The 26,466-nt window shown below is 27.9% G+C and overlaps 1 protein-coding gene across 1 annotated transcript; it reads right to left on the bottom strand.

Annotated features, from left to right (window-relative positions):
- Window positions 1-20,557: 20,557 nt before the first annotated feature.
- LOC111305665 (Transducin/WD40 repeat-like superfamily protein) lies at window positions 20,558-24,928 on the bottom strand. Its single transcript, XM_022903394.2, has 7 exons — window positions 24,678-24,928; window positions 24,504-24,593; window positions 24,277-24,409; window positions 23,912-24,030; window positions 22,751-22,818; window positions 22,398-22,446; window positions 20,558-21,805 (listed from the first exon to the last, which is right to left on the bottom strand). Exons 1-7 carry the CDS (start codon window positions 24,765-24,767, stop codon window positions 20,780-20,782), a joined length of 1,575 nt encoding a protein of 524 aa, XP_022759129.1. The 5' UTR covers window positions 24,768-24,928; the 3' UTR covers window positions 20,558-20,779.
- Window positions 24,929-26,466: the final 1,538 nt, after the last annotated feature.

The raw sequence follows: 26,466 nt of genomic DNA on the forward strand, positions 1-26,466 counted from the left end.
AATGACCATATAGCATTGGGCACAATGGAAAACCGATCAAGGAAACATTAAATTTTACAGGTTTGAGGTTTCATTTAAGTTTTTTTTCCTGCACATATCAATAGACTTTTAGAACTCTATTTAGAGACAAAGCAGGGAAAAAGTCTTTTGTCATGATTTTACATTTAGATATGCAATTAGCTTTGATGTTAAAATAATATAGATTATACCTTTTTATATAAAAAAATTATACTAATAACATATATGTGTATATTTATTTGATCATTTATGTTTGTCTATTTTTGTTTTTTCTTGCACAAATTGAATTAAATTTCATTATTTGAAGCTAGTGCGAAAATGAAAAGTGTCAGGTAGTTTAAACCTTAGCCCATGTTACAATTATTTTAGATTAAGTCCAATTTAATTTTTACATTTGGTTTGTCTCGTTGAAGGATATCAAAGTCAATTTAATATTAATTTAGTTCCTATTTCAATAAAAAAGTATTGCAGTTTAGTTATGTGATGTGAAAGGCCTATATATCTATTTATTTTTTTATCAAGGAATGTATGTAATTATTCTAAAGGTTTCTTATGCTTTTTTTTCGTTTATCCTTGCTTTTTTCATGAGGTCATTCTTTTTCTTTTTATCTTTTGTTGGTTGGTTGGTATTATGTTGTTCTTTTTTTTTTTTTTGCCATCCTTTTTATTGTCCATGAAGAATTATTAGGAATTCTTTTATAACTTAACATTTTTATCTTATTGCTGCTTATTTAGATTTCAAGTTTCTCTTTTTTATTTTATTTTGTTTTTTCAAACATGATTCTTTTGTAATTATATTTTTCTATTGTTGCTTTTAACATGCATTTTAAGGTCTTACTTTTACATATTTCTTTGTTTTGGTCTTTACTTTTAACACTGTTGTAGCTTGTGAGGCATGCTCAATAAAATTTTTTTTTTTAGTTTTTTTCATCAATCTCTGTTTTGGTTTTTTTATTCTTTCTTATCATTGGTTTTATAGGTTTTGATTTTTTTACTTTGTTGTTGATGACCTTCTTGACGTGGGATGATAATACTATTTTGACATTTTTTTCTCCTTTTTTATGATGTGTTAACTTTAGGTTGCTAGGAATTTTTTTTTGGTTGATTACTTATTTTCATGCTTTATGTGTAGCTTTTCTTCGCTGGTGTGCTAAACAACTTTAGTTTTGATAGATGAAGGCTTTAGCTTTTACTGTAACTATTTCTTTGATATTATTACTTTCATTTTTAAGGTGTTGTTTGTATTTTATGCTATATATTCAATCTAGTTTAAGTTTGGTTGTTTGTTAGTGGTTGTTAGTCCAGATTTGAATCTTGCACTTTTTTTGGATTTTAAGTTATATTATTTTCACACTATTGTCTTTGCTTTTATTTTGCTATAGGTGCAATTATTCTTAAATATGCAATAAATGACTTATTTATGTTTAAACATTTTGTATTTTACTTTTGTATGCTATGGATATTGTTGAACATTTAAGACAAAATAGGCTTAGGATAGTAGAAAGACTAAAAGCAAATAGATTAAAATGGTAATTCAATCCAATAACAGATTTTAGGTCTATTCTTTTATTACATAGCCCAAATCAATCAAATGAGAAAATCCACACTATGAATCAACCTAGGTATGATCCACATTCTAATATGATTGATAGACAATAAGTTTCTCATGAGGTCATTAGTGCGTAACCTATGTCTAATAGGTTCATAGAGAGCAATGCAAGTCAAAATGATTTGTTATTGAGTGCACACACCATTTACATTATTTAATGGGTAATGATAGGGAATTACACACCAGATCTATTGAATATATCAAGCTTGTATTAGCAGACCATTTCGTGTGACCTTAATAGATAGAGTCTACCTCTTATTTTGCTTTCAATGCTTCAACTAGCAATGCTTATAACTATCAGGATCTATATGATGTTCTTGTAAATATTGAAATGGAGAGTGATGTTAATATGCAAATAGATTTTTCATTTAGGATATCAAACAAAGCTAAAACTTTTTCACATACATTCTATGAATGTCATCCAATTGTACAACCAAATAATCATTATAATCACCTAAGTAATTGTAAACACCTAATTTTATCCAAAATAAGTAAATTTCAATTGATTTTTTTGGCTTAATTGTACGTTTTAATTTGAGCTTATTTTGACACTTTAATCAAATTTATTGGATTTTGATAGGCTTTGTCTTAGGATCAATTTTCCTTATGGATTTATTTTATATGGGTAGGAAACCAATTTTGAATTATGGATGCCAAAATTTAATTTTTGAGCCTAAGTTATTTTTATTATAGTAAATTTAAAGAAAAGCCAATACTAGGGCTCAACAAGGTCATTAATTTTTTCCCATACCATTGACTCTAAATTTTTATGTCATTTTCAACTTTTCAATTTTCACTTTGTGCTTTATTTGACTTTAGTATAAATTCATTGACTTTCTCCTCCCCTAACTTTACCACTCACCATTTTCAATTTTTTTATTTTTAGCCCTATTTTTACCTACTGACTTCTAGCAACAATCATCAAAGAGTCAATGTCCTAAAAAAGTAGAGGATTCATGGTCCCAAAAAATCAGTAGCCATTGTTACACTTTTACCACATCTATTTAAGAAACCATTACAAGACCATTAAATTTTGGTGAAATAATTGAAATAAAAAAGGAAGAGCCATTACAATCTGGGATTCCATTCGGCATTCACCACCTTTTACCGTTAACATTCAGTGAAAAAAAAATTCATCAATTTTTCCATCCTACCTAGAATCGAAACCACATAACCTTTACACTTTCGACCACCATCCACCAAAAATCCTAACTCACCATCTCAGTAAAAAACCATCCAACTAAAATCACCACCCACAACTCTAATTATTGCCTTCTACATGCTTTAACTTAAAAATCAGAACCCAAACCTTCATACATCTAATACATAACTTGTTGCTAGATACCTATTGAAACCCACCACCAAAACCACATTCATAAACCCAAAAATGCTTTTTTTCCTTTTTGTTTCTTTTCAAAAAAAAAACCAAAATAAGCAAAATTCATAGTGCTCATTAGAGTAAAAAAACCTAAGCCAAGCAAATACAAATACAAAAAAAAAAAAGGCAAAGTAATCCAATAAAAAAGATATATAATCAGTCGGCTTCAAAAGACAGGAAATGCACTTAGTTTAGCAAAAAAATGAGGAAATAAAAAAGGTGAAAAAAATAGGACTTAGAAAAGTCAAAAGAGAACGCTAAAACATAGAGTTTGGATTTACTCATTAAAAAAAAAATGGATAGAAAGCCAGATAGGATGCAATTGGTGGACCTAAGTCAAGCCCATTCCATTAGAAGCTAAGTCTAAATATTTTAGGTTCAAGGCCCATAATTTTGTTAGGTATATTTTTCACTTTTATCTTGATGTGTTATTATATGCATAAATTGCTCAAATATTTATTGGTACTTTAATATTTTTTACCACTAAATATCTTTTAAAAAATAAATTTATTGTTTATAGTTAAGATTTTTAGTGTTATAAAAAATTTAATAAATAATGATAAACAAAATAAATATTTTCATATAAAAAATAATAATGAATGGCTGAAAATAAAAATTGTTTATTTTAAGATATGTATTGAAAAAGTGATTTTAAGAAATAAAATAGAATAATATTTATATGAAAAAATGCTTTATGGAGGCCTTTTTTTTTTCATGATTTCTAATTCTAGAAAGAATTGGGATGATAGCAAATAGAAAGTGTGGATGGGTAATTTTGCCTTTTATTTCAAGACTATTGCCCACATTTTTGTTTCAGGCTAGATATACGTTATTAGTGGACAATCCAACCAATTTGTCTTTCTATAATTTTTAGTAGAAAGAGGAAAGTAGCCAAAGTAAAGAATACAGAGTGTTTTCATAAGGGATAGGTGGGGACGAGTAGAATGCTAGGCTACTTAATTTCATTTTTTAATTTTTCTTGCCATTTAATTATTATTGGGGTTTTAAAGGATGTTTACTTTATTTTATTTTATTTTTTTTAGTTAAGGTGAAAGAAAATACCTTAAAGATAACAAAAGTTTTTAAAAAAATAAAAAAATTAATTAATTTAAACAATAAGAAAAAACTTAATCAAAAATTAAAAATGAACCAAATAGTTAATTAGGATTGACTAATTAAAAAATTGTTGTAATAAAAATATTTAAATTTTGAAACCATGCCTAAATGTTGAAAGGAATTCAATATCGATTCTTTTTTAAAATTTAATTTCACCTAAATGTTGGAGAATTAAAAATTAATTAAAAGAAAGAAAAATTTTCAAAATGTAAAATTTTTAATGAAATAAATAAGATTAAGTAGGATAAGTCAAATTGGTTGTCACTTTTTTTTAGTTTGCACTTGCATTATTTATTTTATTCCATGCTACATCAAAAATAGAAAATTTTAATAGTAATAATAAATAATTAGATTTTTTAAAACCCTTCCTAAATATTGGAGGCAATTCAAAATCATGTTTTGAAATTTTAATTTCACCTAAATGTTGAAGAATTAAAAAAATAAAAAAAATTAAGTTAATTCAAATCAAACTAAAATTTAAAATATAAAGCCAATTTTTCATAAGTAAATTAAATAACAAATAACAGTTGTTCCCCCTTTAATTTTTCAAGGAAATGGTAGTAAGTAAATAGGAGTCAAATATGTATAAGAATGATTAAATTTGCTGTTTTAATTTTTAGTTTGCATTTTATATGATTTATTCATCTCATGTTGCATTAAAAAAATAGAAGTTTTAAAGAAAAGGAAAAAATTGAAAAATTGAATTTGCCTTGAAAGTCTGCTTAGATGTTGAAAATGATCAAAAAAATTTAGTTACCTATGATTTCTATTTTTCTTAAACAAAAGATAATAATAATAATAATAATAATAATAATAATAATAATAATAATGAAAAATGAGAAACCTTAAAGCCTTAAGATCTTAAACCCTGAAACCCTAAAGCAAAACTATAAATCCTAAATTAGGCCTAAACCCTAAATTCAACCTATAACTCCAAAACTCTAAAACCCTAAAACCCTAAAACGAGAACTTACAAACCAAGACCTATGTGCACACCCAAAACCATCATAAAATTCTAAAAGTTCATATGAAAATTTCATATAAAATAATATATTCCTAAATACCACCTAAAGGATAAGGTATTTAGGAAAATTTATTTCATTAAGTTTTGCATACGATTCCTTAACACAAAATAATGATAAAATTAAACAAATAAGAATGAAAATATGATTTTAAATATAAATAGTCGTATCTAAACTCTACTTAGATGTTACGAAGTTTAGATGATCTCTTTATATTTAAGGATCTGATCCTCAATTGTATTTCATCATGATGCATAGCATCTATTGGCTTATATGCATCTATTTATTATTAGTTGTATTAGTATCATGTGTTTACATTTCTTAATTGTTACTATTTGTTAGTTAATTATAGCATTATTCTTTTTTTGCATAAATATCTTTTTATGAAAAATGTCATTAAAAAATAAATTTGAAAATAAAGCTAAAATAACATTATAAGAGAAATGACTTGGTATTCTACCTAGATATTGAAAAATTACCAACAATTATCATTTACGAAAAATGTTATTTTCATTTTTAAAAAATGTTGTGATGAATCTTAGACGAAAAGAGTTATCTCTAAATTTTGTCTAGATGTTGGAGAATTTTAAGATAATTTTTTAACTTAAACATTTTCACAATATTCCGAAACAAATACTTTTAATAAAATTGATCTTCTTTTTTTAAAAAAATTGAAAAGAATTATCATTAAATGGTGATTAATATTGTTTTTATCCAATACCAAAAGATGACACATGATTAAGTGGTGCCATTTTTAAACAGAAGCTTTGGGAGAGCTAATCATTTCTCACATATAACGTACTCCTAAACCTAATTTGTTTTGTAAACTAAAAATTATCTTGTTTATAAAATTTAAACTTGTTTTTATTGTTTTATTAAAAAGGCAAACTTTCTAGGTGGCCAATCAAACCTAACAAAAAAGATTAGTGGCAACTTTCCCTATTTTTTCTTGATTTAAAAATTTTACATCTAACAGTCCCAAAACTGTTATGATAGTAATGCAGTTGAAAATTTATAGGATGTTCACTTGTAGTTGAAGTACCTTTAGGATGCTGCAATTGTTGCTTCCATACAAACAAATGTTACAAAATTTTATGGTAAACTTTGCTAACCTTTAATAAATACTTGCTCTTTTCATTCTTCTTTAATTGATTGATTGTTAGAGAAATCAAATTTGTTTGATTCCCACAACCTTTCTAAATAAATTCAAAGGTTTTGTTGGTAAACTAAGTTTACATCTCATCAAGAATGAGAAATTAGTGAAACACGTAATCTATCAACCAATAGTAACCATAAAAGTAAGTTCATTAGGTTCTTGAGGTATTTTCAGTATTTTTTTTTCATTTTGCTCTTATCATAACTACAAATTTTTGTGTTGTTGAACTTAATAAAAAGATGCAATTCATCATTCAACTTTATTGCTCCAAGCTGAGTATATATTTTTTATAATTCTTTAATGTGGTATGAAGAGAAAGATAATGTATACAAAGATACATGTTCTCCTACTTTTTCGCTTTACTATCAATAAAAAACTATTAGATTACCTTTATTTAAACCAACACCTCTTTTTTTGGATCAATTGCTTAATTATGGTGGGGGCACGAAGTCTATTCAATTTAGAGATAACATTAGGATATATAATTTTATGTTTCAATTTCTATTTATAGGAGCCAAAGTAGACAACAATGTAAACAATACACCTAATTTGTATATATTTAAAATAAATGGACAAAACCATCATAGGATAGGGTCCTTACTTATTGTGGTAAGTAATAAGCCAAAATTTGCTTAGCTTTATATCCATGGTACAAATAATTAAATCTCCAATCAGATGTATGTTTTTGGCGGGTCTTTTACAACAATAATTTGGACAGTTCAATAGTTGAAAGTTTATCAAGAATACTAGATGAGACTAATAAAATTGTAAAAGCTTTTAAAATTGTAAGGGATAGGTATAAAGCTTCTAGGGATATCCCAATATGCTTTAAGCTAATTGGATCCAAAAATGTTAGGGACAGAGCCTATGATAGCCCTTCTGGATTTGAGATTGTAAGGTTAATAGCGAATGATCTTGGACAGTCTAATGGTCATTATGATATTATAGTCAAACATTTAATAGATGGCCTCAAACATATAAGTGAATTACATCCATCCTTTATGGCAATGTAGTATTCTCTATTATTTGTGTATAGAAAGGATGGATTTAGCATTGATATTGAATATATAAACTATGTTACCAAACCAAAAGCTAGAAGGTAAAAAGTTACTATGAGAGAATTCTTTACTTACATAATACAACAATGTATGCTCATGCAAAAGATAATATTAAGAGTTGACAGGTTGTTCAAATAGTTTATTGTGAATGCACACATAACAATTGAAGAAACCAAGCTCTGATATATCAAAAAAACCAAAAAAGTTTTAAGGTTGAAATTTACAAAGGTTTAAAAAATGCAGTCGCAAAAAGAGATATGCAAGGTAATTTGATTGGCAAATAGATAATTTTCTTACAAGTTTTACTAGCAATCCACATTACCTATTTCAAAATAAACAAGATGCAATGGCCATTTGTTGCTATTATGGCTTCCCATATTTATTCATTACATTTACCTCAAATGCAAAGCGGCTTGAGATTAAAAAGGCTTTAAATTTTATTCATGGTCAAAAGCTTGAAGATAGACCAAACATTGTTTTAAGGGTATTTAAGCTAAAACTTCGCAGTTTCATGGAAGAATTTGTCAAAAAGAAACACTTTGGCATAATTTTGGCTAGTAAACGAACTATTAATTTTTACCATAAAAAAATTGCTTAAGTTTCCTATAACTGTGTCTTACAAACCTTTCTAAGATTGAGTTTTTCTTTCCTTCTTTGTAGCCATATATGCTGTTGAATTTTAAAAGTAAAGATTGTCTCATGCTCTATACTCATTTGGCTTCATCTAATTAACAAACCCACAATTGCTGCTAATATTGACAAAATTTTATTATAAAAAATTTCATATAAAATATATGATTTTATTGGTTATGAGGTTATTACAACATTCATGATTCATAGACCATGAAGTGCTACAATCTTTTTGCTCTATGCATATTAAAAGATAAGTGTTCCAAGTTTTTTCTAAAGCAAAATTAGGTTGAGATAGTGATAAAAGAATATGATTTTGTTTTGTACAAAAGAAAAGATAAGAAAATAGCAACAAATATTGTCATAAAGAAAAATGTAGAGTTGGATAATAGGTTTATTGTTCCGTTCCTCATAGTGTTGACTTAGTTGTTAAATATCAAGTACATATTAATGTTGAAATCTATAGCAAATCAATGATTGTCATATATTTATTCAAATATATAAACAGCAGACCATATAGGGCAGGAGCTATTATAAAGAACTTAATTCAAATCTAAGGTGATCTGAACAATTAAAGGACCATCAAATGGATGAGATAAATGTGTACCTAGATTGCAAATACTTATTTGCCTATGAGATATGTTGGAGGATATTTGCATCACCATCAACCATCAGTGCAAAGACTAGTAATCCATTTATCAAATTAATAGAATGTTTATTTAAATAATTGGGACAATTTAAGAACAGTACTTCAAAAGTCGAATATCACAAAAACAATGCTAACAAAATGGATGTTAACAAACTAAATGCATGAAAATGTGAGAGAATTACTTTATGTAGACTTTTCAACTTAGTAGGTTTGGTCAAAAACTAAGACAAGGTGAAAAAAAAGACAACAGAAAAAAGTAATAGGAAAAATCATCCATGTTTATCCAGCATTAAGAGAGTTATATTATATGCAGATGCTTTTAAATGTTATCAAAAAAGTAAGATCTTATGAGAAATTATGAACAATTGCTAATGTTGCTTATTCAACCTTTCAATCAAGATGTTAAGCATTAGGATTATTAGGTAATGATTAAGAATGGAAAAAAGCTTTGATGCAAGCAGCACATTGGGCAACGAGTGAAAATTAAAATATTTATTTGTGACAATGGTCATATTTTATAAAGTTATGAATACAACTGCGCTTTAAGAGAACAATTGAAAGTTGCTATCTAAAGACATCAAATTTAAGCAAAAATAGGTACTCGAAGTTATTGACTATCAAATTCTAAAAGTGGAGCTAAAAACTCATGTTCTCTTTACACTTGAATAGACCTTCAATAGAAATTACAGTTTACTTTTATACCACAAATTGTCGATGCCTAACAAATCTTTTATGTTTGTGACACAAAATAGATTGATATACGAAGAACTAAATTATGACTTAATTGCCTTCAATAACAACATATGCAATGTGTTGCAAGTTTGAATTCATAGCAAATACATATATATATATATCAAAGCATTAAACAATTAGTTGAAAGTCTCCAAAGATGTATGTTCTTTGTTTATGGACATGATGGTATAGGAAAAATTTACTTGCAGAATACAATCATTTCTAGCATAAGATCGACTGAAAAAATAGTTTGTTATAACATCATCTGAAATTGTATCTTTGTTTCTTTTTGGAGGCAAAACAAAAAATTCAAGATTTAAGATTTCACTTAGTATCAACAAATATAATACATGTGAGATAAGAAGAGGCACATAGCTTGCTACATTAATACAAGATATCAATCTCATTATGTGGGATGAAACTTTTATGGTCCACAAAAATTGCTTTGAGGCATTCGACAAAATTTTGAAAGATATCATAAGAAAAAACCTTTCTTGACCAATAAAGTTGTCGTTCGATGGGAAAACAATTTTGCTTGGAAGAGACTTTAGACAAACACTTCTTATGGTTGAATATAGAAGCAATGCAGAAATTATAGTTGCATTTATTAACCAATCTTCTTTGTGGAGTCATTACATGATCTTTCATCTAAAAACAAACATGTGATTACTGTAAACAAACTTAAATGAGCAAGATAGTTTTGAAATTGTAAACTTTGCTTAATGTTTGTTGGATATTGATAATGGTAAGATTAACACTTTTAGTCATGATGATCAAAAAAACCCCTTTTAGATTAAAAAACCTGAAGATCCGTTACTTTCATATTCAAAAAATTCAATAAAGATAATAGTAACTAAGTCTATCCTACATTGAATACAAATTTTTAGAGACAAATTACCTTAAACAGAGAACGATTATTACTCCTTACGATGATATTGTTGACTTTATCAACTCTTATATGCCTGATTCGATTCTAAGAGAGATAATGACATATTACAGTGTTGGTAAAATTTTACCTACATCAAATTATCACGTAAATCAAAAGTTGTTATACCCAATTGAATTTTTAAATTCACTCAAATTCTCAGGTATCCTTAAATACCAACTTAACCTTAAAATAAGTGCTGTCACCATGCTTTTTAAAAATATAAACCAAAATACTAGCATGTGCAATGGTATTAGATTATTGATAGCACGATTAGCTCCAAATGTTATAGAACAAAAATTTTGCTTGGCGTCTTCTCCAACAACAAAGTATAGGATTGTCTTAACAATTAAGAATAAGAAATTGCCATTTGTCTTTAATAAGAGAGTTCCTAGTAAGGCTTTCTTATGCCATGACTATTAACAAAAGTCAAATACAAACATTTAACAATGTTGGATTATACTTATCTATGCTTGTTTTCACGCATAGTCAACTATATGTTACTCTCTCTAGAGTTACATCACGCCAAGATTTTAAACTTTAGATTTTGAACAAAAATGAAAAATAAAGAAATGAAACCAAAAACATAGTATATAAAGAAATTTTTGATAATCTTACATAAGAATTCCTTACTATACATTTATTTATATATACTTTGTTTATTAATATGTTATTTTTTTCATCTCATGTTTTGTTTCATACAAACATTCATCCTTTTTTATTCTCATAGTGAACTTTCTTTATTTTTTATATATGCATAATCATTCTTTTTTATATTATTGAATAAGCAATATAACATATTAGTTAAATGTTAATGTATCATGTATATTCTAATAATTACTATATTTTCCAACATTGATCACATGATTAGATTCTTTCTTTTCACTATAAAAAGATGACAAAACTAAAAGACAATGACCATTATTTCATTGAATTGAAAATATATAAATTGTCACCTTCTATGAAGATAAAGATTGTTTGACTTTGGCAATCGATAACACCTAACCAGTCAAACTTCATGCTAAGGATGGATTTCTTAGACATGGATGCTAAAGTATTTCTACTAACAATAATGTGACAACATACGATTCTATCTCATGAATATCGAAGCCAAAAAAAAAAAAAAAAACCTTAAAGTAGGCACTTCAATGGGGAAATGCTCTATAATTCATGATCAGAAGCACAGATATATCATATTTTGCTACTGTACTCAAGGAAAACTCTTTCTATCAAATAGCCAATACCAAATGACAAAGTTAAAAAATTCTTTCAATGTTGTTCCCATAGATATAATGACATTTTTCACAAGAGAAACCCAAGTTGAACAAATTATAGATGACTTTGCATCACACCCAATTCATCATTTAAACTATGCACCTTACATTACATTTTTTGACAGAATTAGCCATCGAAAAGTATTAATAGGTAAAATAGTTTATTTTCTCCCAACTAATATTTTTTAGCAAACCAATTTAAACTTTTCTAGAACAATTAATTGATCATTTCCTATTTAATTTCATAGACATTATCGAGGTTATTACATCTCTGAATCTCATAGTAAAAGTTCAGTTGAGAAATAGAGATGATGAAGTTGAAAAGAGAGATATCTACATTAAGACTTATGGTAAACACTTACATTTAAATGGCATGCAATAAATTTACAAATCTTATGACTTAAAAAAGTATCATCCTATACACATTTTTAATGTTACATTATTATTTTGTTTAGGCTTGACATTTTAAAAGTTGTTCTTTATGAAAATATGGCCCATTTAATTAATGAAAAACAATTGTTGCACCATGTTGTCAATCCAATCTTGATTTTCATTAGAATGACTATCAAATCATACAAGAGTAAAAACTCCTTATCTAAACAACTGATAAATCAATTTTACTATTTTTTTACCTCTAAAAAAATTTTTTAAAAAATGAATTTAGGAGTCCTATAAGCTATCTTATCATCAGTAACCAAAATATACCTTGACTTGGACATTCTTGAGACTCTTTAATTTAAAAACAAGTATATATAAAACCATGCTAAATCTTCTAAATTTTATCTATATTTGTGTTAACCATAATGTACTTATATTCATAAAAATCCTACCACTTAAGTACATAAATGAGCCCATTATTGTGTAATTGATCCAACAAGTTGTTCAATAGCCATAGCAACCTTTTTAAAATCCAACAAGGAATGCTACCATTTCAAAAATACTAGCTTTAGATGCAGCAACCATACAGGTATGATCATCCATTCAATCTATTCCAAACCATTATTACCATCCTTTAGGTGTGCCTTAATCGAACATAATTATTATTCTTTTTTTACCTAAACAAAAGCAAACCGAGTACAAATTGAAAGCTACAATCATAGGTATCAAAGCATCAAATGGTTGATTTTATAATGCATGCAACCAATGCACTCCGATCTTCGCTACTGTGCTAAAAAATTCTAGTGCATAGATTATCATGAGAAAATCTTACTTCTCATTTAGGTTCATCCATTGTTATCTACATAACGATACTAGTATACACCTACTTTATGACTATAAAGCATTGTGTATTCTCAAGCATTGTACTCGAACTTTCAATCAAGGATGTAATAGGAAAAATGCGTATTTTTTCATTTAGTGCACAAGCAAAGAAATTAATCAGGGCTACCATATCAAAACTGCAAAGCCTAAAAGAATTTGATAAAATGATCCATCTATAACCTATCCAAGCCCTAAAAAACACTGAAAGAACATTGAAGATAGGCCTTACTTCAAAAGCAATAAAAAAAATTGATGAGTTTCAAACTCTTTGATTGTGATGACATCTGAAAAAGAAGGCTCACAACCTTAGTCTTTAGCAATGTCAAGTGTGCCTACACTGCTCAATTTACCAAGCCTACCAACACCTTTTTCTATAACAACCAATGACCTTGAAGCACAAACACCAATAACATCTTTTATAACAACAAACAATCCTAAACCAAAACCACCATCATTACCAATAAACACTCAATTTTCAAATGATCTATTTCCTAAAGAATCGCCAAAAAAAAAACCTAAGAAAAAGTAAGTATAATTGACATAACAGTTTATTCACACATTTGAAGCTTTTGTAAGCATATTCATTTTTTTAAAAAAAATCAAAATGACTATATTCAACAGGGATAAAGGAAAAGGAATCATGGAAGATTAAATGCACTTTTGGTGATCATTAAGCTAAAAATAACTTAGTCTTTGCCTTTTTTGTTAACATCATTGTAAAGGAGATCAAACATCTTTAATGCATCAAAGAATGTTTAAACTTACCATCGCATTACACTTTTTGTAGCTTTTGAATTTTTTTTTGTATTTTTTTTATATAAATTCCCTGCAAAGCAAAATTTATAAAATCTAGCTATGATAACAAAGATTGACACTACTTAAAGTTAATGGTATTGCAATCAAAATTTTCTTGCCCATTTTGCTCAAGTTGACTATAACGACACCTTAACAAATAATAGCAATAACTCTATATTTCTTGAGTTAGAATCTTGTTTGCATTATAATTGCATCCAACATTATTTGAGATTGTGATGATAACTTCAAACGTTTTTTTAAGTTTAATCAAAATTTGTTTTTCCATGTTATTTTATATTTTGAACAAGTGTTCTAACGTTCTTAATAACAAAAAACATTTGATCACCACTTGAAAAATGTAGTTACAATAAAATCCATTAGACTACCAACCAATGTTGGACAAAAAAAAAGAGTAGAATCCAAACATAAATCCAAACAATTTAACACAAAACCATAACCATTATTAATCCCTTACAAAAAAATATTCATCTAGCTTAATCTCCAAAAATTTATTTTTACATAAACCTAAAAGAAACTACTTTACAAAATTAAAACAAATTAATAATATCATGTTTCATTTATATTAATATCATCTTCAACACCAATCCTTTTATTTCTCATATTGATTTAAAGCAAAAAAATAATGATCCACGGCAACACCAAGCAATGTACAATCTATAAATTTAAAGTTAATAAAAACTATTAGGGTAAATTATACATTAGAAGTGTTCATGGGTTGTGTTAAACTCAACAAGCCACGTATTGGATAAAGAATTTTCAAGGGTCAATTAGGTATGATACAACCCAACTTATGGATAACTCTAATTGTGATTACAAATAATCTGTAAGTTTGAAGTTAATGAAAATTGCTTAAGGTAAACTACTCATTAGAAGTGTTCATGGCCTGTGTCAGAACAATTGACTCTTCTAAATATTTGTTCAGTGCCTAACTTGATTCATCCATTGAGACCCAAATAAACCCCTTTTTATTATTAAAAAATATTTTAAAAAGTCTATATTAGTATTTTTTATATTTTTAAATATATTATTAAATTTAAATAAAAATTTTTATTAATAAAATATAATCCAAGTTAGGATAAGCTAAGCCTAGGAAGTCCCTATCTAAAGACTTGACCTGGGTCAAGCTCTACTTATGAGCCTAGTAGGTGACTCAATTCATAGACAGATCTATTATACATACAACTATTAAAGTTTTTACATTTTTTATTTTAAATACACGAAAAATCTCTATTTAATCACTAACCATTTTTAAATATATTTTTTGGTCACTTAATCATAAGAAATTAATAGCTATGATCACGACATGACATTACAATATCACTTAACATGTCACATGACATGTCACGTGACATTACAAACTTTAAAAAAAAAAATGTATATAAAAGTGATAAATTACACATTTGATCATTTAATTGTTTTAAATTTTCTATTTTGGTCACCAAACTTTTAAAAAATCTTAATTTCATTACAAACGCTAGTACAATTTATTAATATTTGGATCTCCATTATCAGTGTCCACTATGGACATGACATTACAGCCACAAACATTTATGAAATTTAATAGAATATATTACTTTAATAGTTTTATTATCTATATTATCTTAAGATAATATTCAAATAAACTTTCAAGTTTTATAAAAAAATAGAAATAAATGCTTTATATTTTATTCCATGAAATTAAAGTTATGAAAATTTAAATCTCATTAAATAATAAAAATATTAAAGGTTTAGTTTAATTTTTTATTAAGTAAAAAATCATAGTTAAAATTTCAAGACTTATTGTAAAATAAAATAAAATTTCATAATCTTAATTTCAAGCAATAAAAAATTGAGGGTTTATTTTCATTTTTTATAAATCTCAAGCTTTTATTAAAGTAATAATCCAAGATATTTCAACATAGAAAAACAAAAGTAGTAAAGAAAATTATTATATTAAATTCACAATAGTTGGTGACAAATTTGTTACAACTAGAATGTTACCTCTGTTTCGCATGGCAATTTTTTAATTTTTATAAAAAATAATCTAAAAAGTTTTATCTTTTTTAGTTTTAATTTTTTTAGATTAAAAAAAAGAGTTTGAAAATCTTATATCTAGAGTTTTTTATATTGCTGTTTGTATTGATTAGTTGTGTTAATTTTTTTTATAATTTATTAAAAAATCTTAAATCTAATATTTTTAGGTTTTTAATTATAAATTTTTTGTTTTTAAAAGACATTTTTTAAAATATTTAAATTTTTGGACCTGATAATTTTTAAAGAATTTTTATTATTTTTTATGAGATCTTTTGGTTCATTTTTATGTAGGTTATTTTTTCAATTGATTATCTTTAGTTGCAATATTTTTTTTGTTTTAATAAGTGATTGAAATTTAATATATTGGTTAGTTTTAAGATTTTGAAGGTTTAGTTTTTCTTTGACAAGTTAGATATATTTTTATGGATTTTTTTTATTATTTAGGTGCTTTTTTTTCTTTACAGAAGCATTTGAGGGTATTGTAATTGCCAACAACACATCGTCATTTCTATACTCAACTCTTATTATGGTTTTTTTTATAATTATATAAGCAAATAATTTTTTTGAATTTTTTTTATTTTAAAAAGTTTCACATGGAAAGTAAAAGGTTTTGTCATATGTTAACGTAATAACTATTAAAAATATTTGAAAAAAATAATTTTTATATAGGATAAACCTCTATTACATACATCTTCCTTAACTTTGACCTAACAGATATCAAGGTACTCTAATTAAATACCTTTCCCATCACTCTAATAAATAAGATGAATATTCTGTCACCAAAAAAACAGTGTAACTGTACTGTTAATGTATGATCTATCATGTTTTCTAAGTTACTCTTTTATCTTTTTATGACTCTGTATATATGACTTGGAATCTATTAATCACCCTACTTGAAATTATTAATTAGGACTTACCTATAATATTTATTATGCCATTACTTTCTTTTATTATTTGATGTTTCAAAGTAATAGATCTTCTTTTTGTATTCAAATGGTAGGTCTTATTCTGTGTTGAGTTGTAAATACAATTATTTTTTATTGAATTGTTAGGTGTCAATCCTAATAAAAAATTTAAACCCTAAATCTTTAAAACTTTAAATCTTAATACATAATTTTATTTTACTCCTATAACAAAGTGTGGGCTTCTATCTAATATATATATATATATATATATATATGCTTTCTCATTAATTTAAAACATGTATCACAAACTAAAATTTGACATGTTATTTTTAAATTAAATAAAAAAAAGTTTGTCAATAATTTTTTCTCACCAAGAAAATTAACTTTCTTTTTTTTTTTTTTTAATTCAATGTTTACTGCTTTTTTTATGTTTAAAAATGATTATAACAAAAATTCATTTTCTATACATCATCAATGAAAATTTTAATTTACATAAGTGAGACTCAAATATGTTTTTTCTTATGATATTAGTTATTTTTTAATTTTATTATATATATAAGCATATATACAGATTGTAATGGAATGTTTGAATATAATTTGAAAAGAAAAACAAAATTCTATGGATTCAATATAGAGAATAGAGATTAATACTGCTAATTTGAACCTTTTATTATCATTCACACGTGTAGAAATCACCTATAAGCTGTGAAAGTCATATTTATGAATAGTGATTAAATTTATATTAAAGAGTAATAAGAAAAAAAAAATAATGGAAAAGAGCCTAAACTTTGAAAAAAGCATGCATTTCTTCTAAAACATATATGCAGATCATTAATTGTTTTTTGGGCTTAGAATTTTTTTGTTGAAAATGTGTATTGTTGAGTTCTTATTAATATATTTATAAACATAGGCATAAAGTTTCCATAAATCCATTCCTCCTACTTATTTCCTCTCATTTCGAACATTTTTAGGTTTCTTATATGATACAATCTTTTTATCATAAATTATACTATATATTTTAGAAGTTTGGTAAATAAAAAAATTGTCAAATAAAGTTAAATTGAATATGTGCATCTATTAATTTTGGGTATCAAATCTCATAATTATTTTCAAATCTAAACGTAAAACTTTTTTTATTTTTGTTTCAAATTCATTTTTTTTATGATTTTATTTTTATTTATAGGCATTAAATGTCTATCAAATGTTGCAAAAATAAAAAAATTTTAGTTTAATAACTACAACATGCTACATCCTATACGGTACATATATGTTTTTTTAAAACAAAAATGTATGATTCTATCTACTCTTACATAAATTAATTATATTATACTATTTAATATAATTAAATTTTAATCATTTGTTCATTTTAATTCAATTATAATATTTTTTTTCATTTATTTTTATTTTATAATAATTATTCAAAAAGCAAAAATAAATAATAAATACACCAATAAAAAGAAAAACTTGATTGACCAGTCATGGCTTTTAAAAAATTAAATAAAAGCAATGCACGTTTATTTATGGCACTGTCAACAAAAATAAGTCATCAATCAAGTCTGAAGACTTTTAACTTTGGCCTATTTGCGAATCGAGGTATCTAAACTGAGACTTACGAACGGTGAGGTAAGCTTCATTATAAACAAAGATAAAACAAAAAAAAAAAAAAAAAACATAATAAAGATAGGTGGCATCTACAAAGTCTCTCAGAAATTCTTTTTATATAAGGTAGATAGGTATTACATTGATAGCGAAAATAAAAAATTAATAAATTTAATAAATGTTGGTGTCCAAATTATAATTTTTTAAAGTTGAACGAATAAAATAGAAATTTTCAAAAAAGTAAATGATCAAAATATATATTTTTTTATTTTTAAAATTCATTTTTAGTTCAATTGCCGAGCTAATTATCGAATTAAAAGACCCAAAAAAAAAAAAATCGTAGCTAATTTATACTAACCCCAATTCATTTCCTTATCTTAAATCAAGTCAGATTTTTGCCATTTTATTCAGTTGGGGATTCTTGTTGCAACATATGATTATAAAAATTAAAGTCATTTCATCTCCAACGCATTGCAACCAAGATGTGAACTGGCAAACAAAAGCTAACAACTAACCAACCTAAATAAATTAATAAAATTGGACCGCCACTCCATAAAGCTTTATAATCATTCATCAAACATATTTAATTTAGGTAGCCGTTATAAACTACTTTAAAAACAATGGCAAAGGAAAAAGCCTACCTAAATTGGAACGGACATGCCTAACCACCGTATGACCGTTTGAGATTGATGACCAATTGTAATTTAGCCGTTACAGAATCCGAAGAAACACAAGGAGAAAATTAGCTGGCAAAGGAAGTTCTATAATAGACATACTCCGAATTCTCATTTTAACTCCAAACTATTGACAAAAATTTAATTTAATTGATTTATATAATTATTTTAAAATTTTGATATTTAATAAATTTAAAATTTTAATAACAGTATTTGTGATTTCTTTATTCAAGTTATAACTGTTTTAAAAAAATTTATTTTTCAATGATAAAAAATTAAAATATCATAAACATATTAGTTCAAATAATTTGAACAAGATGACATTAAATTTTTATTATATAACAAATTCATAATTTATATATTATATTAAAAAAATTTTAAATTCAGAACATTTTATTACTATTTAAGTGCATTAAGCTTTTATTTTATAACTAGAGATAGAGAAATAGAATATTCCTGCCTGCCTGTGCCAGTAAACGACCTTCTGTTTGAAGAAACCAAAGTGCATCTGATCCCACATCCCTCTCATCCTACATTTATAAATAAATATAACTTCATTCATTAAGCATTTCCTTTTCTTTCTAAGCACAACTCTGAGAGAGAGAAAGAGAGAGAGAGAGAGAGAGCAAAGACTGATCATTGTGTGCTTCTTCATTCCCTTGTTTGTAATTATTGGTGATGGCAAAGACGAGTTGGTCACTGAAGAAAGTGGTTGGAAAGGAAAGCTTTTGGCCCTGGAAACTCTCATCAGCTTTCAAGCGGAAGAAGCCTATTGATTTTCACATGAAAATCGTTGACAATTTGGTTTTCAGGGTTCTTTATGTCGTGGAAGCCATTGTTCTTGTCTCCACTCTCTGCTTCTTCTATCTTTGCTGCGGCTGCCACATTTGATCCTACTTTATTCTTACATGTATTTATTCATTCTTTGCTTTTCTTTTTCCTTTTTTTAGCATTTTTATTTTAAGAATATTTTAAAATTTTGAAAAGTAGCAGAAACCATTGTGAGGTCCGACAGGCTGACTCCTAAAGCAGGTGCAGGTCTGTTTCTGACCAAGTTAAAGCCGGCATCTAGGCCACTTCAAAGAGCCCGAAGCTTGTTTAAGGATATATTGGACATAACAGCTCACATTGTGAACATTAGGTTGTCTGAAATTTTTGGCTATTTGTCTGAACATATGTCAAGTTTTGTTCTAGAACTTCATGTGCACTTTGGTTCCTTGTTTTAAAGGCAGCAGCTAATTTCTCTATACAAGACTACAAGCCAATCATTAAGTTGTCCAAAAGCAAATAGTATTAAATTTAACTCTTAAAACACGACATACAATAAATCTGAAATTTAAATTTTAAAATAGGTAACTCACATCTCCAAATTACGACTTTCTTCTATATAAAAAAAAAAAAAAAAATCTAAACAACATTGACTTTAACGTGCACAAAATTCCCACCAGATCCTAGTTATCGAAAAACAATCAAGGACATAAACCTAATATTGAAACCACCCAAACTGAAATGATCCAAAGCTATATATGCGCCTCCAAAATGTAGATAGAACCTGCTATGTCTTTGCAGTGTAAAACATAATACTAAAGTCAACTCAAATCCACCTCTAGAAAGTAGAAACCCAATCTCAATTCAAATTGTTTAGGGAAGTCGATGGTACATACCTGAACTAAATCTCACCTCAAAACTTAAATCAGTTTTCTGATCCTCATTAGACAATATAGGTTCCAACTTCCATGCTAAATGCAGGAAACAAGCTATTGAACAAAAATAAGCACAATCAAGTTATTTTACATCTACATGTATAGAACAGAAAGCATACACATCTCTGCTCTCTCGCTGATTCCAATACTTTTTTTAGTCAGATGAGCAGAAATTGTGGAGGGAAAAAAAAAAAAGAGCACTCTATCTTTTATGATGCTTAGAGCAATCAGATTTAACCTAATTAAGTTGCTTTCTGACGAACAAACCGCTGCAAACTTTTTGGCATTTCTGTTTCCGCATTAGTTTTCCGCTTCTTTCTAGACATTTCTTGTTCCTCTATTCTTTGCTCCAATAAGGGCCTCTTGGCTCTATCTATAATCTCCTTTCTCTTTTTTGCTCTCTTACTTGGCTTATTCCTTCCCTTTGTTTTCTTTTTAAAGTCAGTATCCTTGGCAGCTTCAACAGCAGCTTCCATTTCTGCTTCTCTCTCCTCCTTTGTTGGCTTCTCTTTCTTTCTTGCTGCTCTCACTGTACCAACCTTTGTTGGGTCCAACATGATTGTTTCAGGGGGAAGCTTGTCAAGCAGAGAGTGCACTTCCTTCTCTCGCCTCTGTTTAGATGTTTCAAATGGGTTTGCCACCCAAGAATCAAAGTTGGGTTCCCCTGATCCTGGAATTAGAATACTAGACCAACCCATGGAGTGCCCTATTCCCAGTACATCTTCATATGGTCGAAATAAAACTTTTCCCACCTGGTAACCTTTTGCCATAGAATGAGTCATATATCTGCTATAATTCTGAGATCCAGAAAAATCGGCTAAAATTTGTATGAATGAGCCAGTTCCAGCAGCAAGCAAGCCTTTCTGACTGAAATTCAAGGTCTTTGCATTGCCTGGCAATGTTTGGATAACCTCAAACTTCCTCAGGTCCCAAATCTTGATTTTTTTTTCTTTCCCAGATGTAGCCATGAGATGGCCATTGGGGTGGAATGCCAACGATGAGAGAGGTCCTGGATGACACAACATCTTTACAAGTGGAGCAGCACTGGTGGGCTTCCACATCGTTACTGTACCACTTGAATGACCTAAGGCAACAACTCCATTGAATGGATTGACCTGCATAACATCTGTGCAGCCCAACCCAGTCCGAAAATTACCTACCATCTCACCCATTGTAACATCCTGATAATGAAGCTGCCCAAACTTGTTTATTGATGCCAAGAGGAAGTGGTTTTTAAGAAACTGGAGTCTTAGTACTGCACCATGTTCCTGAAAATAAAAGCTTTAACTCGGTTTGCTCAATGTATATTGAGTAAACTTAACAAGAAGGAAAAAGGGATGCAGCCAAAAGTGGGTTGCTAACAATGAATTCCGACTCCAAGGGGGTACTTGAATATGGTAAAAGCAAAAGATTTCCTAAAGGTAGTACTACAAGAATCATGATCAGATTTAATGTGCCTATGCACCATCTAAACCACAGAATAACCAAAGGTAACAAACATGTCTGGGCCAAAGGAAAAACAAAATAGTTGAAGAAGTAAAGACCAAGAATTTTATTTCGGATTAGCCTCATACTTAGTGAATGCTAGTCAAACACATACATGCATACATAGAGGGGAGGATGAAGAGAGCAAGACACAAGAAATTATTTTAAGTTTCTGGGAAAAGATTGTAAGCTGGATTAAAGGCAGGTGGAACAACAGCAAGGTCAGATATAAAACAAACCCCACCATAGCTTTTAATCATCCTACTGTCTAATAAAGAAAAGAATAACCATTTAAATGGTTTCTAGAAAATCATAGATGTTGAAAAACCACGCACAACTCATTAAGTAGTGCAATTCATAGAAAGGTATGCTGACCTTTAAACAATGAAGTTCAGTTCCATCACGATTATAAATATAAGGGTACCTGCAATAATTAACATCTTAGCTGCATTACTCAATAAAGCTTTCATACAGATGACTTAACATTAGATTTATGGGAATATCAGTAATAGATGAAAACAAATTTTAAATTGGTACAACTGATGAAGATAAATGAGTTGCTTTCATAAGACAGTTTAGCATCCAACAGAGAGCAGGCCTATGCCAAGGCACATGCACCAACTAATCATATAGATTTTGAGGCGCAGACTCCATGCAGATGCAAGTATAAGGAACAATACTCATTTTTCTAAGTGAAATTTCCACTACTAATAAGAGAGAAAGCTTACTTTTTCTGAGCAGCAGCAAAAAAAAGTTCATTATGCAAGTACACTACATCACGTACTGTCTCTCTGACCTGAGAAACATAAGAACAGCAATTATACTTAAATCAAAGTAACACTCTAGTAAAATCTGTACCATACAATTAATGAAACTGATTAACATTAAGCATTAATGGATAATCTGAACTACAAGGAAAAAGTAAAAATTGCAAATAATCATTTATTATTATATAGTCCCACCTAATTATTTAATCTCAGGATACTATTACTTTGCTAATATAGAAATATTAGCAATACATCCCAGGATAGAATCCTTCACTAGTAGATCAAGTTTATTGACCACTTTGTGTAACATTCAAAGCATGCAACCAAAGTTCTACTTTGCTCCAACTTGCAGAATTCTATAGGCACCTAAGGATGCTACCTGACCAAGGACTTCAATGCACAAAAAGCAATGAAAAGAGCATATGCACGTTCCAACACGATGAAATTAGCCTATATCCTTTTGAAATTGTCTATGTCTATAATTTAAATATATCATCATGAATGAACAACAAAATAATGGTTATTAATTTTTACCTTCACTACAATCTTAGGTCCTTTATAACAACACTTCAGTGGCATTTTCAGGTTTCTCATACCAAGATGATGCTACAGGTATAGCATGGCTGTCCAATATAAGAGTCAAAGAATGAACCAATGGGCCTTGCAGTAGAAAAGAAGACACTTGGGTCTAACAATTGCATGGTTCACATGAATTTGGCTGCCATAGGTTCTAAGTTCTATCTAGTGAATTTTATATTCTTCCAGCTGAGATGTATTTGAGAATTTGGCCCATACTATCAATTTATAAAACTAAAAATTGATATCAAAGCCCCCCAGGCAAATGGGTGGAATGAGAAACAGAACATGTATCACATGCATTCCTTTTGTAGAATGAATTACAAGAAAAATTGTTCCATATAACACCCATCTTCAACAATAGACATTAAATTGAAACCACAGAACAACCCTAAGCTGATTAGATCAAAGCATAGGTGAATTTTCAAATAAATAACACTAAACTAGAAAAGTTTGAGACACAAAATAAGACAATATCGCTGAAGCAACAAGAAACAACATCCCTTAACAACCACAACTTTTGATTTTAGCTGGAGCACTGCATACCTGAATCTCTTTAATTAGGTTTAATGTCTTCATATCAACAATAGCCAGATGGCCCTTGCGTCCAGCAGCTGCCATATACCGACCATTGGAGGTGAAATCTAGAGTATATGGACCAAGTTCTGCACATGTAGACATCAAACTAATGAATACAAGAAAAAAATATAAAACTAAAAAAACAAAGCTATAACTATCATCAAGTTAACAAAATACATCTAGAAAATTACAGTTAAGACCCCTAGAAAGGCTGGTTGGTTGTGTTATCTTGTAATGTAGAAAAATAATGCTTATAATCTAAACCACTAAAACCTTCTGCAAATAATAATAATAACTTGAAATAAATTATGAGTATTTGGGTATGTTGGCACCTGGTAAAACAATATCATACTGGCTCCTTGAGCTTAAGATATCCACCTCTCGAGCAATGGATTCTTGCTTGATCCTCCATGTTTTCTCTATACCTTCCGCCTCCAAATAGCCACCCTCACTTGGCAAAAGCCACTGAAAAACAAAAATGGCAAATTTAAGAACAATCAAATTAAAACAGACAATTAAAAAAAAAACCGCATTTATTAGAAGGGAAGAGGAATTTCACTTTCTCAATCTTGGCAGCAGCTTTGGCAGATTTTCCATACAACTCTTCTCTTACAGCAAGTTGACCCTTTAGTTTTTTGTCTTTTAATCCCTGCAGAAAATGAACTAATGATCAAAAAATAAAATTAAATAGATAAAATAAATAAAACAAGAAATAAATACAAACATATATTACCTCCAAATTAGCAGCTTCTCCTCTAAGATACTTCTTTACTTTTTGGTCCATCTCATCATCACCGTTCTCTTGTGTTGCACCCATTGTCATAGAAAGAAAAAGGAAGAGACGCAAGACTGGCCTGCCTGTCGCAAGGGGCTTGGGTGAGACGTTCACGTTTCAGTCGGCGCTTAGGGAAGCTTGGCTGCTGGGAGCTTGGGGGGAAGGCGCTGAAATTGAAGAAAGAAGCACGAAGCGAAAGGGTTAAGGGCATAGAAAACGAATGGGCTTTTAATCACAACTAGAGCCCACCCAAATTTGAGGTAGAAACTCTGAAAGTTGTTGCCCAAACCCAATTTAGAAGCCTGGCTCATCAATTTTTACGGCTCTAATGCTTCCGGGTCTTGAATGACTCTAAGCCTGGACTACAATCAGGTTTCATTGGGAAGTCCCCGTCCAATTTCTAAAAATATCATTTCATTTCTTCCAAAAATAATAATAATAATAAAAGTTCGAATTTACGGAAATCAATTGTACTTAAATCTATTTTCAATAAAAGATTAAAAGTACACGATTAAATTCATTAAAATTACAGTTTAAAAAGTGTTTGATAAATCAATAAAAATTTTCAAACCATTTTGGAAAATCATGTATTGTAAAATTTTTAATGAAAAAGTATTGAAAAGACTAAATAGTTAAAAGTTATTTAATATATTAAATCAAATTTATTTAAAAATGATTAATGTTGTAAATTACTCTTAAACTATAACAAAATAATTAATTTAATACTTGAATTTTAAAATTTTTAATATAATATTTATGAATCTGTTAATTAATATGATGTTTAAAGAATTATTTGTTTACCACATTTTATTATTTAACATTAATCACATTAGTGATTAGTATTGCATTAATTAATATATTTATAATTTAAATATCATATTAAAAATTTTTTAAATTTAGGTATCACATTAAATATTTCATTATAATTTAAAAATTATTCATGATATTAATTGTTTTTTAATTTTATTATTAATTAAATTAATTTTATATTCTTTTCGTTTAACCATTTATTCTTCCTTGTTTGAAGTTTTATCAATTAAAAATAATTATAAAATCGTAGCTTTTCTTTGCAAAAAAAATCAATAAGAATTTTACTAGTCATTTAATTTTTCAATAGCACAACAAAAAATTTTTAATTTTCAAAACCTACCCCTCAAAAAATTGAATGAACCATATGAAATTGAATCCGACCCATGTTTTCAATAATTTTTAGTCAACAAAATGGTACATGTTTGAAAATCCTAAGGAAAATAAGAAGTTAAAGCATTAGATGGCGACGAGGTGAGAAGATGCTTTGGCAACCATGAGGTTTGGTTGGTGACACAGATTTGAGCAATTATTGAACTTTTGATCGACTTATAAGTTAAATTAATCCTCAATTGGAGACTATTTACTTAAATTTAAATTAAATTAATAATTAAAAAATGGGAATTTTTAAAATTTGTCCCATGGTTTAGTGGTCTAGTTAAATTTTAAAGTTGATCTATGATTCAAGGGACGAAATCTTGTAATTATTATAAAAATGACAAAGGTGTTAACTGAGACTTAGAAGAAAATAAAAAGACACTAATTACATATATATTTAAAAAATAAAAAATTATCATATTTATCGATAATGTCATAAATAATAATAAGATGATACATAATTTTTAAAGTATAATGTAAAAAATAAAAAAAAATAAGTAAAAAATAAGATTAATTTTATAAAATTAAAAATTATAATATCAGTGTATAAAAAATCTTAAAA

This window comes from Durio zibethinus, chromosome 21, assembly GCF_047325235.1.
Source record: "Durio zibethinus cultivar Kanyao isolate XHJ-2024 chromosome 21, ASM4732523v1, whole genome shotgun sequence".
Lineage (NCBI taxonomy): Eukaryota > Viridiplantae > Streptophyta > Magnoliopsida > Malvales > Malvaceae > Durio > Durio zibethinus.

Coding starts and splice junctions, on each gene's coding strand:
- LOC111305665 (XM_022903394.2), bottom strand. CDS start 24,767: ATGACAATGGGTGCAACACAAGAGAACGGTGATGATGAGATGGACCAA. Junction 24,031..24,276: donor GTATGATATTGTTTTACCAG/GTGCCAACATAC, acceptor CTACATGTGCAG/AACTTGGTCCATATACTCTA. Junction 21,806..22,397: donor CTGAACTTCATTGTTTAAAG/GTCAGCATACCT, acceptor TTTTATTTTCAG/GAACATGGTGCAGTACTAAG.